This window comes from Mustelus asterias, chromosome 24 (assembly GCF_964213995.1).
Source record: "Mustelus asterias chromosome 24, sMusAst1.hap1.1, whole genome shotgun sequence".
NCBI classification, from domain to species: domain Eukaryota; kingdom Metazoa; phylum Chordata; class Chondrichthyes; order Carcharhiniformes; family Triakidae; genus Mustelus; species Mustelus asterias.
In genome coordinates this window covers 13,444,266-13,460,255 of record NC_135824.1, presented here as the reverse complement: position 1 = coordinate 13,460,255, position 15,990 = coordinate 13,444,266, and the positions used below count along the sequence as shown (strand labels likewise).

At 46.3% G+C, this 15,990-nt stretch overlaps 1 protein-coding gene across 1 annotated transcript in view; it reads left to right on the top strand.

Moving 5' to 3' along the window:
- Positions 1-1,738: 1,738 nt before the first annotated feature.
- Positions 1,739-15,990, top strand: part of kif7 (kinesin family member 7) — a 43,854-nt gene continuing 29,602 nt past the window's right edge. The window contains exons 1-5 of the mRNA XM_078241320.1: positions 1,739-1,872; positions 5,405-5,818; positions 11,669-11,869; positions 12,356-13,278; positions 13,883-14,026. Of these exons, the coding sequence (XP_078097446.1) occupies positions 5,491-5,818; positions 11,669-11,869; positions 12,356-13,278; positions 13,883-14,026 (1,596 nt within the window). The 5' untranslated portion in view covers positions 1,739-1,872; positions 5,405-5,490. The remainder of the gene's footprint in view (positions 1,873-5,404; positions 5,819-11,668; positions 11,870-12,355; positions 13,279-13,882; positions 14,027-15,990) is intronic.

The following is a 15,990-nucleotide window of genomic DNA, read 5'->3' as shown; positions in this document are numbered from 1 at the left end:
GATAATGAGCAGTGAGCTGCCTTTGTTTAAATTGATCTTTGTTTGCATACATGGGTTTTTCTTCTTAAATCTAACAAAGATTAAATTGAAAGATGGACCAGTTGAGCTTCCAAGTAAATACCATGAATTTGATGGAATGAACAACTTTTAATGAAATAATGTACGTGTCAATTTATCTGAAGATCCATGACAGTTTGTCAATAACCTCACAATCCCATTCCACAGAGAAAACATTCTTTAGAACTTCTTACTTTTAATGAGTTGAAGACTTTCAAGATGTCAACTATTTATTACTCAGTGATTCATGCTTCCAAATCAATGGTTATTAAACAATTTCTTTTGCAAAAAAAATACTTTATTCATAAAATATCTGAAAGAACATTACAAACACAGGAATTGAAATAATATTCAGATTTTCTACACAGGTCATGTTAGACTCTGTGGCTGAAAACCGACCACCTTGCCCGCCCCGATTCTGGAGAGGGCGAGCTTCCCAGAACAGAAATCTCCGTTGGCCTCGGGCAGGATTTTACGATCTCGCCCAAGCGCGGCCATAAAGTCCCGCCCTGTGTCTGTACCTATTACATTACTTGCACTGTTATCTGCAGGCTGCCTGACATGGGCTCCACTCATGTCCTACTACTGTTTATATCTGTGTGGAAGTATTGCTCAGCTGACTGCTCTATTGCTGTATTTTATTTGAAAAATGCTTTTCTTTTCAAACCCAATGTTGTTCACACCTGATATCCATATATGAAAATTTCCCAGCAGGAGTTAATGAGTGGTGACCAGAAGCAGGAAGCCTGGTTAATTCCCCCCACCCCCGCAAAATCAGGATTCTGAGACCAACCTATGAGCTGTCCCAGCTCTCATTAGATAACTGAGCACTGATCTTTTTGGTTATGCAGTTGTACCACCAGGCAACAAAAGCACAAAATGGCCCATTTGACCAGTCTCTTGAGCTACTAGTGATGGCAAAGCCAACTAATGGCAGCACAGTAAACAGTGTGATGTTGAGTTAATTATGGTAGGTACCTTAGGACTAGTACTGCATCCAAGCAAACTAAACCCCAACATTGAAGCCAAAAGCGTATTATCTTCCCTAGTTCTAAAGGAGGCCATTTGGCCCATCAAGTCTGCACCAACTCTCTGAAACAGCATCTTAGCCAGGTCCACCCTACCACTGTAACCTCGCACATTTAGCACGGCTAATCCAGCAAACCTACACATCTTTGGACTGTGGGAGGAAACCCACAAAAACATAGGGAAAATGTGCAAACTCCACACAGACAGTGACCCAAGTCTGGAATTGAACCCAGGTCCCCCTGGCGCTGTGAGTGCTAACCACTGTGCCACTGCTGCAATTCATGGAAACAAATATCTTGCCCTCATCTTTATGGAACTCCAACTGCACCAATCTCCACCTGCCTTCTTTCTCTGCCCTCATTCTCCCCTAGTGGCATTTGCTACCAAATAAACCTGTTGGACTTTAACCTGGTGTTGTTAAACTTCTTACTGTGTTTACCCCAGTCCAACGCCGGCATCTCCACATCAGGTCCACCTTATTTTCTCCACCCCACTCCACTTTCCTCATGAGCCTCCTCTCTCCCAACCCATAAAGCCCCTTGCCCAGAGCTCTCAGCATTTCAGTGCTGTGGCCCGGAGAGGCTCAGACTCCCCAGCCTCAGGGCCTGATGGGCTCAGACTCCCCCAGCCGAGCCTCAGGCCCAGAAGAGCTCAAACCTTTCAGCCTCTCTCTCCCTCTCTGGCTGTCGCACTCGGATTACGTGTTTCCGGTGCGCCGGGCCTGCTCCGCTCTCAGCCTCGGGGATTTGGTTGGATTCTCCGCCCGGCAGCGCGACCATCCCCCCGGTCAGTGTCCGCTTTTACCCGGCTCTTTATTCCGACCGGTTCCGGGGCCGCTGGTGGACATCACCCTGGACCCGAGCCCGCCGCCGCTCATTGAGAGTCACCGCCCCCCCCCCCCCGGAGCCTCACCTTCCCCAACCGACAGCCCAGTCCCCACTCCCCCCGCCCCCCGATTTAGGGTGGCTGGTGGTTCGCACTGCTGCCTCACAGCGCCAGGGACCCGGGTTCAATTCCAGGCTTGGGTCACTGTGTGGAGACTGCACGTTCTCCCCATGTCTGCGTGGGTTTCCTCCGGGTGCTCCGGTTTCCTCCCACAGTCTGAAAGATGTGCTGGTTAGGGTGCATTGGCTATGCTAAATTCTCCCTCAGTGTACCCGAACAGACGCCGGAGTGTGGCAACTAGGGGATTTTCACAGTAACTTCATTGCAGTGTTAATGTAAGCCTACTTGTGACACTAATAAATAAACTTTAACTTTACTTTTCCCCACCTCCCCAATTCTCCATCCCCCTGATCCCATACCCTTCATCCCGAATCATAGAAACCCTACAGTACAGAAAGAGGCCATTCGGCCCATCGAGTCCGCACCGACCACAATCCCACCCAGGCCCTACTCCCATATCCCTACATATTTACCGACTAATCCCTCTAACCTATGCATCTCAGGACACTAAGGGCAATTTTTAGCATGGCCAATCAACCTAACCCGCACATCTTTGGACTGTGGGAGGAAACCGGAGCACCCGGCGGAAACCCACGCAGACACGAGGAGAATGTGCAAACTCCACACAGACAGTGACCCAAGCTGGGAATCGAACCCAGGTCCCTGGAGCTGTGAAGCAGCAGTGCTAACCACTGTGCTACCATGCCGCCAATCACCTGATCCCCAACTTCCTCCACAGCTTTTACCTTGTCCCGGTGTCTCTCCCCTTCCCTCCAGTGTCTCTCCTGTTCCCCGCCCCATCTCTCCCCTCCCCGTCTCTCCCCCAGCCATCCCCACCCCCATCCCACGTGCAACCCCTGTCCCCATCCCCCTCCATTTATTTTCCCCATCTTTTTGAAGTCCAGAAATCCTTTGAGGGGGATGCATAGCTGGTCAGAATCACTGGATTGGTTTCTGAGCCACCTTCACTGCTGCTGGCAGGTTTACATGAATGAGTGTCAAACAGGGCAATGATCCACCGATGACTTAATGCATAGTTGACAGTTGCTTTCTCAGCTGACTCGAAGAATAGTCACTGAGACGAAATTACTGGAGGGCTGCTGCTCTAATTCGTGAACTCATAAAATAGATAGAAACCCTTGAGCATAGTTGGCCACCATGGGACTGTATTATGAAAATGATGAGGTGGAAAATGGGGGCACAAAACAGACATTAAGGAAGGAATTGTCATTGTGACATAATTCAAAATTAAATTGCTACACAAGTCCAGTCATTTGTCACAGTGCCTCCTATTGCTACTTTGAAATGTTACCTGTGTTGCTGACTTCCGGTTGAATGCAGAAGAGATGCAAGCCATTCCCATTAACCGCAGAGTCTTGTGCGTGTTGCCGAATAGTCAGTGGAAGAGTGATCGAAAATTAGCTACTTATGGACCTGTCTTCTTGTTCATGTCTTAATGAGAGAGAAGTTATCAGAGATCCCGAGATTAATAAATTATAATGATGTCAGTTTGAAATACCTGAAGAAGGCATATGGTATGCTTGCCTTTATAGGACGGGGTATAGAGTATAAAAGCTGGAGTCTGATGATGCAGCTGTATAGAACGCTGGTTAGGCCACATTTGGAGTACTGCGTCCAGTTCTGGTCGCCGCACTACCAGAAGGACGTGGAGGCGTTAGAGAGAGTGCAGAGAAGGTTTACCAGGATGTTGCCTGGTATGGAGGGTCTTAGCTATGAGGAGAGATTGGGTAAACTGGAGTTGTTCTCCCTGGAAAGACGGAGAATGAAGGGAGATCTAATAGAGGTGTACAAGATTATGAAGGGGATAGATAGGGTGAACGGTGGGAAGCTTTTTCCCAGATCAGAAGTGACGTTCACAAGGGGTCACGGGCTCAAGGTGAGAGGGGCGAAGTATAACTCAGATATTAGAGGGATGTTTTTTACACAGAGGGTGGTGGGGGCCTGGAATGCGCTGCCAAGTAGGGTGGTGGAGGCAGGCACGCTGACATCGTTTAAGACTTACCTGGATAGTCACATGAGCAGCCTGGGAATGGAGGGATACAAACGATTGGTCTAGTTGGACCAAGGAGCGGCACAGGCTTGGAGGGCCGAAGGGCCTGTTTCCTGTTTCCTGTGCTGTACTGTTCTTTGTTCCTTTCTGACTGCTGTTTCGCGTCTCTCTTAGGTAGATGGGTACTTGGTTTATTGAAAGATCTTCATGGTGCTTTTTGCTGAATTGTGATGACAATTCATAATTCATAACATAGTTACAAGCAATCAATAAAATCAAAATAATAAAAACATTGCACAATTATCATCATCTCAGCATATAAATAATTAAGCAGATCTTAATTTACAGAATGGAAATGAAAGGTCTACTGTGCTCTGCATTGTGCATTAAAATCCATAGAGCAGATGTTGTCAAGTTGAGTTCCTTAAATTATCAATCATTTACATACCATTTATGAGTTTTCCAAAGTAAGGGATGGGGCTGTCTCACGGTCATCTTATTTGTGGAATGTTATCTTTCCTCCCTAATTCCATTGCACATTTACTTTTGTGTGGTAGTGGCAAGAGCAGAGGAATATAAAGGGGTTATTTTAACCCCCTCCACCTAGTATAAACAGGGCAGCAAAGGCCCTGAAAAGAACTTTGAATCATAAAATTCCTATAGTGCAGAAAGAGGCCATTCGAGCCATAGGATCTACAGTGACTCTCCGAAAGAGCATCCCACCCAGGCCCTCACCTCCTAACCCTACTCACCTAGCCTACACATCTTTGGACTGTGAGAGGAAACCTATGCAGACACGGGGAGAATGTGCAAACTCCACACAGACAGCCACCCAAGGCCAGAATCGAACCAAGGTCTCTGGTGCTGTGAGGCAGCAGTGGTAACCACTGTGCCACCCTCCACTTTGGCTTACTCGTTGCCACATTTGTACTGATACATCCACCATCTTGGGTAGTGTCCTGATTCAGATGGCCCATACTCTCACCTGATTCAGATGGGAGGCTGGCTGTAATAAGCAGGCACCTGCTGGCAGCCACTTTGAAAATGATCCAGAAAATGCCATAATGCTTGAAGCAGAGAGGAGTGCCGTCCCTGAGCCCACAGAAACAACACGTTCGGCTGTCTGCTTGTTTGAGACCTCCTGGAATTGTGCAATGCCCATACTCTGTACCCACTGCCTCCCCCCTCTTCCCCCCACACACAAACTCCCACCAAACAACAACAATCCAGTAGAGGAAAGGGAAAAAATACACATATTTGAAAAATAATCTATTAAATCATCTGGCAGTTTGTAATTGGTCCCATTGAGTGGGAAAGTGTGCAATGATAAAAGAAGATCATTTTCTTTTTCTCCTTCTGCAGTGTGCTAGACCGATGCTGGGAAGCACTCCGATTCTTGGATAACTCACCAATCGAGCTGCCAACCGTGCCTGCTTTGGGCTTCAGACATGGCACCGAAGCCAAGTGGCTCCACGAAAGCCGAGGAGACACCTGTCACGGTGGCAGTCCGGGTCAGACCACTGTTGCCCAAGGAAATTCTACACGGACATCAGTCTTGTGTCCACGTCAACCTCGACTCGCAGCAGATTACCCTCGGAAATAATCGACATTTTCAATTTGATGTGATCTTTGACCAAACGTCGAGCCAGGATGAGGTGTACAGCAGCTGTGTGGAGCCGCTGGTCGAGGCTTTCTTTGAGGGTTTCAATGCTACCGTGTTTGCCTATGGACAGACTGGATCAGGCAAAACGTATACCATTGGGGAAGCTTATATATGTAAGTTATGCGAGTTAACACTGAAATTCACTGGCAACTCTGCGCCAAAATAACTAACGTTTGAGCTCTTGCCGCGGCTCACTTGGTAAATACCATACATTACATTGTACCAATTTGGATTGATCAGAAGGGCCTTAGGTTCTATCCTCACTCTCTCCAGTTACCTGATCTCAGATGGGTGCCGGAATTCTACACCCGCCACAGAATGAGAGCAGGTGGGGGGCAGACAATGGAAATGTCCGTTGACCTCGGGCAAGATTTTCCGGTCTCGGGTCGAACGAGGTTGTAAAATCCTGCTGAAGGTGTTAACATACCGATATATGAATTAGGAGCAGGAGTAGGCCATTCAGCCCCTCTAGCCTGCTCCACCATTCAATAAGATCATGGCTCATCTGATTGCTGTCTCAGTGCCACAATCCTGCTTACCCCTATATCTTTTGACACTTGTGAATCAAGAATCTATCTGCCTCTGCTTTAAAAATATTCAATAACCTGGCATCTGCCACTCTCTGGGGAAGAGGATGTCACAGACTCAAGACACTTGGAGAGAAAATATTTCTCCTCATCTCCATCTTAAATGGGAGACTGCTGACTTTTAAAATAGTTCTAGCCTCTCCTTAAGGGAAAACTTCCTCTCAACTTCCACTCTGTCAAATCCCCTCAGGATTTTATTTGTTTCAATAAAATCACCTCTCATTTTTCTAAACTCCAGTGGATACAGACCAACCTGTTCAACCTTTCCTTATAAGATAACCCTCCCTATCTCAGGGATCAGTCGACTGAACTTCAGTGAACTGCTTCCAATCCAATTATGTCATTTCTTAAACAAGGAGACCAAAACTGTACACAGTACTCTAAATGTGGTCTCACCAATGCCTTCTACAATTATAACAAAACTTCCCTACTTTTATGTTCCATTCCCCTTGCAATAAACTTCAACATTCCATTTGCCCTTCTAATCACTTGCTGGAGAGGCAATGGCCCAGTGGTATTATCGCTAGACTATTAATCCAGGAACTCAGCTAATGTTCTGGGACCCGGGTTCAAATCCCACCATGGCAGATGGTAGAAATTGAATTTAATAAAAAAAATCTGGATTTAAGAATCTACTGATAACCATGAAACCATCGTAGATTGTCAGAAAAACCCATCTGGTTCACTAACGTCCTTTCGGGAAGGAAATCTGCCGTCCTTACCTGGTCTGGCCCACATGTGACTCCAGAATCACAATAATGTAGTTGACTCTTAACTGCCCTCGGGCAACTAAAGATGGGTAACAAACGCTGGCCAGACAGGGACACCCATGAATAAAAAAAAACTTAAGTTTCTGTTCAATGCCCATGTGCTGGGGAAAGGGAAAAATTAGCCAAAGCTCTTGCTCCTAATCACTATCCAGCGATCACTTTATTCATTGACAGCAATGGCCAATTTTTATCATCTATGAACATCAGTAAAAAAAATCGATTATCTCTTCATACTGCTGGATGTGGGATTTTGCAGTATGCATGTTGGCTGCTGATGAACTAAGTCACAATAGTGACTACACCTCAGAAGTGCCTTATTGATTAGTCTTGATGTGAAAGGTGCTATGTAGTTGCATGCGTCCTTTTCCTTTCTTTGAAAATGGAATTTTTGTTGTCTTCAGTTACATTGCTAGATGAAATCGAGAAATTGGTCTGAATTGAGGGGCGACACGGTGGCACAGTGGTTAGCACTGCTGCCTCACAGCGCCAGGAACCCGGGTTCGATTCCCGGCTTGGGTCACTGTCTGTGTGGAGTTTGCACATTCTCTCTGTGTCTGCGTGGGTTTTCTCTGGGTGCTCCAGTTTCCTCCCACAGTCCAAAACACGTGCTGGTTAGGTGCATTGGCCATGCTAAATTCTCCCTCAGTGTACCCGAACAGGCGCCGGAGTGTGGCGGCTAGGGGATTTTCACTTTTACTTTGTCCATATTATCTAGCTGCCCGGCAGAGAGAGGGGTGAAGAATGTTCCTGAACTCTGCACGACCATTTCTCAGAGAAGTATTGATAAGACACAGAGGCTGTGGCCAACCATGTACAATAGTAGGAGATCAGAGCCAACTAGTTAAGAAATTTTATGCATGGTCTAGTAACTATCAGTAGGTGCTCTCTTAATTGTTATAAACTTGGATTGAGTTGATTTCAGCTTAACAGCGCAGTTCTGTTTCACTGGTTTGTGTGAAGCTACCATGTAGTGCATAATTCCAGCAGCAATGAAGTACAAACGTTCGTGGTTTAGAGTGCTTACTCCCCAGTTAGCTTAAAACTAAATTCACTCTGTCTATACTTGCTGTTGCCTCGGAAAAGCAGCCAGCATAATCCAGGACCCCACGCACCCCGGTCATACTTTCTTCCACCTTCTTCCTTTGGGAAAAAGATACAAAAGTCTGAGGTCATGTACCAACCAACTCAAGAACTGCTTCTTTCCTGCTGCTATCAGATGTTTGAATGGACCGACCCTATATTAAGCTAATTTTTCTCTACACCCTAGCTGTGACTTCAGCACTATATTCTGCACCCTCTCCTTTCCTTCTTCCCTATGTACTCTATGAATGGTATGTTTTGTCTGGATAGTGCGCAAGAAACAACATTTTCACTGTATGCCAATACATGTGACATTAATAATCAAAATAAATTAATTTAAAAAGGAGGGGATTGGTGAAATACTACATGTCCACATTGTTTGAGTCTGAAACACCAAATAAGGCGGCACGGTGACACAGTGGTTAGCACTGCTGCCTCATAGCACCAGGGACCCAGGTTCGATTCCCGGCTTGGGTCACTGTCTGTGCAGAGTTTGCAGATTCTTCCCGTGTCTGCGTGGGCTTCCTCCGGGTGCTCCGGTTTCCTCCCACACTCCAAAGATGTGCGGGTTAGGTAGATTGGCCATGCTAAATTGCCCCTTAGTGTCAGGAGGACTAGCCAGGGTAAAATGCATTGGATTATGGGGATAGGGCTTGGGTGGGATTGTGTTCGGTGCAGACTCGATGGCTCGAATGGCCTCCTTCTGCACTGTAGATTCTATGATTCTAAGGCATTGAATACATTTTATTAATTAGTAATGCTGAAATTGGAGCCAGAGCCAGATACCTGCCCAAAAGTTTTGCTGGCATGGCAAGTAATCATATTCTAAGTAATCATATTCTAACAGTGGAGAAAAAACATTGAAGCAGATATTGTCATTAGAGTTCAGAATAGAAACAGCCATGCTCTTGAAGAAGCAAGGTTTTCAGGGATACGATGAGAAAGTGAATTGGCAGAGTTGATCTACTTAGAACAGTACAGCACAGAACAGGCCCTTCAGCCCACGATGTTGTGCCGAGCTTTATCTGAAACCAAGATCAAGCTATCCCACTCCCTATCGTCCTGGTGTGCTCCATGTGCCTATCCAATAACCGCTTAAAGTGTCTGACTCCACTATCACTGCAGGCAGTCCATTCCACACCCCAACCACTCTCTGCGTAAAGAACCTACCTCTGATATCCTTCCTATATCTCCCACCACGAACCCTATAGTTATGCCGCCTTGTAATAGCTCCATCCACCCGAGGAAATAGTCTTTGAACGTTCACTCTATCTATCCCCTTCATCATTTTATAAACCTCTATTAAGTCTCCCCTCAGCCTCCTCCGCTCCAGAGAGAACAGCCCTAGCTCCCTCAACCTTTCCTCATATGACCTACCCTCCAAACCAGGCAGCATCCTGGTAAATCTCCTCTGCACTCTTTCCAGCGCTTCCACATCCTTCTTATAGTGAGGTGACCAGAACTGCACACAATATTCCAAATGTGGTCTCACCAAGGTCCTGTACAGTTGCAGCATAACCCCACAGCTCTTAAACTCCAACCCCCTGTTAATAAAAGCTAACACACTATAGGCCTTCTTCACAGCTCTATCCACTTGAGTGGCAACCTTTAGAGATCTGTGGATATGGAACCCAAGATCTCTCTGTTCCTCCACAGTCTTCAGAACCCTACCTTTGACCCTGTAACCCACATTTAAATTAGTCCTACCAAAATGAATCACCTCACATTTATCAGGGTTAAACGCCATTTGCCATTTTTCAGCCCAGCTTTGCATCCTATCTATGTCTCTTTGCAGCCTACAACAGCCCTCCACCTCATCCACTACTCCACCAATCTTGGTGTCATCAGCAAATTTACTGATCCACCCTTCAGCCCCCTCCTCTAAGTCATTAATAAAAATCACAAAGAGCAGAGGACCAAGCACTGATCCCTGTGGCACTCCGCTAGCAACCTGCCTCCAATCCGAAAATTTTCCATCCACCACCACCCTCTGTCTTCGATCAGACAGCCAGTTACTTATCCAATCGGCCAACCTTCCCTCTATCCCACACCTCCTCACTTTCATCATATGCCGACCAAGGGGGACCTTATTAAACGCCTTACTAAAATCCATGCATATGACATCAACTGCCCTACCTTCATCAACACACTTAGTTACCTACTCAAAAAATTCAATCAAATTTGTGAGGCACGACTTGCCCTTCACGAATCCGTGCTGACTATCCCGGATTAATCCGCATCTTTCTAAATGGTCGTAAATCCCATCCCTAAGGACCGTTTCCATCAATTTACCAACCACCGAAGTAAGACTAACCAGTCTATAATTACCAGGGTAATTTCTATTCCCTTTCTTAAACAGAGGAACAACATTCGCCATTCTCCAGTCCTCTGGCACCATCCCCGTGGACAGTGAGGACCCAAAGACCAAAGCCAAAGGCTCTTCAATCTCATCCCTTGCCTCCCAAAGAATCGTAGGATATATTTCATCAGGCCCAGGGGACTTATCGACCTTCAGTTTATTCAAAACTGCCAGCACATCCTCCCTCCGAACATCTATTTCCTCCAGCCTATTAGCCTGTAACACCTTCTCTTCCTCAAAAACATGGCCCCTCTCCTTGGTGAACACTGAAGAAAAGTATTCATTCATCACCTCGCCTATCTCTCCTGACTCCATACACAAGTTCCCACTACTGTCCTTGACCGGCCCTAACCTCACCCTGGTCATTCTTTTATTCCTCACATAAGAGTAAAAAGCCTTGGGGTTTTCCTTGATCCGACCCGCCAAGGACTTCTCATGTCCCCTCCTAGCTCTCCTAAGCCCCTTTTTCAGCTCGTTCCTTGCTAACTTGTAACCCTCAATCGAGCCATCTGAACCTTGTTTCCTCATCCCTACATTTGCTTCCCTCTTCCTTTTCACAAGACATTCCACCTCTTTCGTGAACCATGGTTCCCTCACTCGGCCATTTCCTCCCTGCCTGACAGGGACATACCTATCAAGGACACCCAGTATTTGTTCCTTGAAAAAGTTCCACTTTTCATTAGTGCCTTTCCCTGACAGTTTCTGTTCCCAACTTATGCTCCCTAATTCTTGCCTAATCGCATCATAATTACCTCTCCCCCAATTGTAAACCTTGCCCTGCCGTATGGCCCTATCCCTCTCTATTGCAATAACAAAAGACACCGAATTGTGGTCACTATCTCCAAAGTGCTCTCCCACAACCAAATCTAACACTTGGCCCGGTTCATTTCCCAGTACCAAATCCAATGTGGCCTCACCTCTTGTCGGCCTACCCACATATTGTGTCAGGAAACCCTCCTGCACACACTGCACAAAAACTGCCCCATCCGAACTATTTGACCTACAAAGGTTCCAATCAATATTTGGAAAGTTAAAGTCCCCTTAAAAAGGGTCTGGGTTTTTGGGGCTAAAACGTTTTTCCCAGATTCTTTTCATTCTGCGCTGTGTTAGATATGTAGTGTTGGTACACTGTTGGATCCGTTACAAAGTTCTTTTTTCCCTCCTCAGCTACTGTTACTGACGATGACCAGGGTATAATTCCCCGTGCTTTGGCAGAGATATTTAAGCTGATGGATGAGAATAATGCAGTGGATCACACTGTTAAGGTGTCATACCTTGAGGTTTACAAGGAAGAATTCAGAGACTTGTTGGAGGTGGAAACGGCAAGCAAGGATATCCGCATTCGAGAGGATGACAAAGGAAACATAGGTTAGTGTGTTCACATTCAGGGAGGGTGAAATCAGATTGCAGTTTGTGACTGTCTGTGTGGAGTCTGCATGTTCTCCCCGTGTCTGCGTGGGCTCCCTCTGGGTGCTCCAGTTTCTTCCCACAGTCAAAAGATATTCAGGATAGGTGGATTGGCCATCGTAAATTGCCCTTTGGTGTCGCAAGATATGTAGGGTTGGGGGATTAGCAGGATAAACACTTGGGGCTATGGGGATAGGGCCTGGGTAAGGTGCTCTGTCGGTGAAGACTCAATGGGTCAAGTGGCCTCCTTCTGCAAGTAGGAATTCTGTGATTCATCCAAAATAGACTTTGTGTTCCTGCAGTGCTCTGTAGATTCACGAGGCAGTTCAAGTCTATAAAGAGAGCGTAGGGTATTGTTAAGTTCAGTTGGTAAATGAATGGCAGCTTCTGTTTTACAGGCACTGATTTGCCTATTCATTGTCTTGTGAATATCTTTCTTGTTTCTAGTGCTGTGTGGTGTCAAGGAATGCGAAGTGGAAGGTTTGGATGAAGCTTTGAGCCTATTAGAGATTGGTAACACTGCCAAGCACACTGGCATCACGCAGGTCAACACGCACTCCAGCCGCTCTCACACCATCTTTACCATTACCATGGAACAGAGGCGAGGACTTGGTCGTACCACACGACTCGCAGCCGCTGCAGGAGATCTGTTAAGTTCCACACAGGTGATAACATCTAAGTTCCACTTGGTGGACCTGGCAGGCTCAGAACGAATTGTGAAGACGGGCAACACTGGCGAACGCCTGAAAGAATCCATTCAGATCAACAGTGGGTTGTTGGCATTGGGCAACGTCATCAGTGCCCTGGGTGATCCAAAGAGAAAGAGTTCACATATTCCTTATCGGGATTCCAAGATTACCAGAATCCTCAAAGACTCGCTTGGTGGGAATGCAAAGACGCTGATGATCGCCTGTATAAGCCCATCTTCATTCAACTTCGATGAGAATTTGAACTCTTTAAATTATGCCAAAAGGGCTCAGAACATTAAAAACCGAGCAGTGATAAACTGCAAGAAGGAGCAGGATCGTACCAATGACCTGGAGCTGCAAATCAAGACTCTTCATGAGGCTTTGGAACATAGCAAGCAAGTGGAACCAAGCAAGTCCTTCAGGCGGTCAACTGAAGAGTACATGGCTCGATTGCATGCCGAGAGCTCCCATTACCGCACCTGCACAGATACTGCATACCGAATCTTTATGGAGCTGCAAGAGGACAGGAACCTCACGGTGGATCAGGTGCTGAAAGTGAAAGAGTGGATAACAAACGTGGAAGAGACGCGAAGTGAGCTTTCCACTGCCTCTGGCCTGGACAGTGGTGTCGAGTGCAATTCAGCTGATGAACCCAAGACCCGGGATATATCCAAGCCACAGGTACACCGTTGAAGATGGAGTTCTATTGGTTTGTGTAAAATGGTGCAAACGGAGCAGGAGAAGTTAAGGCAAATGTCTCTTTTTCTTTATTATTGAGAAACCTGGATGAAAAAAATCAAGGTCCTTGTTGCAGAGGCTTGCAAAATCACAAAATAGAAGTAAAGTGGCACGGTGACACAGTGGTTAGCACTGCTGCTTCACAGCACCAGGGACCCGGGTTCAATTCTGACTTTGGGTCACTGTCTGTGTGGAGTTTGCACATTGTCCCGTGTCTGCGTAGGTTTCCTCCGGGTGCTCTGGTTTCCTCCCACACTCCAAAGATGTGCAGGCTAGATGGATTGGCCATGCTAAATTGCCCCTTAGTGTCCCAAGATGTGTCAGTTTGGGGGATTAGTGGAGTAAATAAGTGGGGTTATGGGGATAGAGCCTGGGTGAGATGCTCTGTTGGAGAGTCAGTGCAGACCCAATGGGCCGAATGGCCTCCTTCTGCACTGTAGGGATTCTATGGTAAGATAGTTCAATGACTGTTGCAATGATGGATGTCGTCATTTTTTCTGTGATGGCTGTACATTGTGATATTGTAAGCCTCCTCCTCTCTATACAGGGTCCCACTGAAGTTGACACAGACCCCGGGCAAGAGCAGAAGCAGCTTGTTCCGAAACTGCAGGCAAAGGTTCAACGGCTGGAGGAAGAGAACAGAGATTTTCTGGCCGCTCTCGAGGATGCCATGGAGCGGTTTAAACAGCAGGTAGCAGCCGAGTGTCTGGGTTCAGTCAAAGATCTGATTAGCTCCAGCCATGCACAGGAACAGCAGACACAAAGAGCTGGGCTGTTTGCAGTTCACAAGAGAATACATTGAAATAAAAAAAAACAACAAATAAATATCGATCATACCAGCTAAATTCAGGGTTTATGCCTGATTATTTTGTTGGGGCTTCCCATCCACACTGTCCGTCTTACTTTATGGAAATGTTGGGGTAGAAACTTTTCTCAGGTAGCGTTGCAAAGTGAATGATCAGTCCAATAAATCCCGCTATACCTAGCGCCCAATATCCAATTCCATTGCAGTCAGTGGAATTAAATATCGGGGTGTTACCCATAATGGACAGCTGATCTGATATCGTCCAATATACACACCGTCCGAGATAAATTTCTACCCCTTCATTTCCATCTCTGATCGTAACAAGCAGCTGCGTTTAAATCTCTGCAGCCTTTAATCTGCCTTCTCAACAAATACTCACCCTGCTTCTTCTTTAAGTTACCAGTTGACACCAAAACTAATCTTGCAACGTTGGTCAGAAAAGATCACGTTTCCCTTCAGCCTTTCTCCTGTGATAGGTTTAGAGACTTTCTTCAGGATTTAATCTCCTTTCAAGTGCGACCCAGCCTGTCCTGTCTTTTCTATTTCACGCCCTGACTGTTCTGCTGTACAGTTCCAGCATGTTTTTGTCATTACGGCCGGTTGTAATGTCTGCTGTTAGCAGTGACATGTTAATGCAGTCGTCGGCCTTGAATACTTATCACAGAAGTTACAGCACCAAAGATCCAATTATTCATGTTGCTTGTTACCACCATAAGAAGTTTAACAACACCAGGTTAAAGTCCAACAGGTTTATTTGGTAGCAAAAGCCACACAAGCTTGTGTGGCTTTTGCTACCAAATAAACCTGTTGGACTTTAACCTGGTGTTGTTAAACTTCTTACTGTGTTTACCCCAGTCCAACGCCGGCATCTCCACATCTTGTTACCACCATGCCAGAGCTGTCTATTCTAATCACATTCCCCTGCTCCTCTCCCGTTTATCATTGCTTCATGTGTGTATTTAAGCTCTTGAAGCTGCATCAATCAGAGCATTTAATCGTTATTTGTGATTGTGCATTCCATGTTCTGATTACGCTAAAGTTTCTTCCAGCCTTCCTGATGATTTTTTCGAGCACTAATCCTGTGTTTGTGCCCTGCTTCTCCACAAATCCTGTCACACACTTCCAGAATTTTGAGATTCCCTCCATTAGGTTGCACCCCCAGCCATCTTAGCTTTCTGTGCTCCAGTGAACACAGTTTGTATTTTCCCAAATTTCTTATCATAACCATATCCTCTGAGTGAATTAATATTGTGTGTTGATTCCATGTGTGCAGAAGCCAAGTGAGGACGTATCTCTCTCTCTCCGCTTGGCCACCAGGCCAGCACATAAAGAATGGCCATTTTTAAAAAATTCATTCGTGGGACATGGGTATCATTGGCTGGCCAGCATTTATTGCCCATCCCTCCTTGCCCTTGAGAAGGTGGTGGTGAGCTGTCTTCTCGAAATGCTCCAGTCCACGTGCTGTGGGTTGATCCACAATGCCGTAGGGAAGGAATTTCAGTATTTTGACCCAGCGTCTGCGAAGGGACGGTGATATATTTCCAAGTCAGGATAGGGTCTGGGTGGGATAGTGGTCAGTGCAGACCAGATGGGGCGAGTGGCCTCCTTCTGCACTGTAGGATTCTATGATCAATGTGAATGGCTTGGAGGAGAACTTGGTGGTGTTCCCATGCATGTGTTGCCCTTGTCCTTCTAGATGGAAGTGGTCATGGGTTTGGAAGGTGCTGTCTAAGGATCTTTGGTGAATTACTGCAGTACATCTAGGAGCTGGTACACACTGCTGCCACTGTGTGTCAGTGGAGAGAGTGAATATTTGTGAATGTGGTGCCAATCAAGCGGGCCGCTTTGTC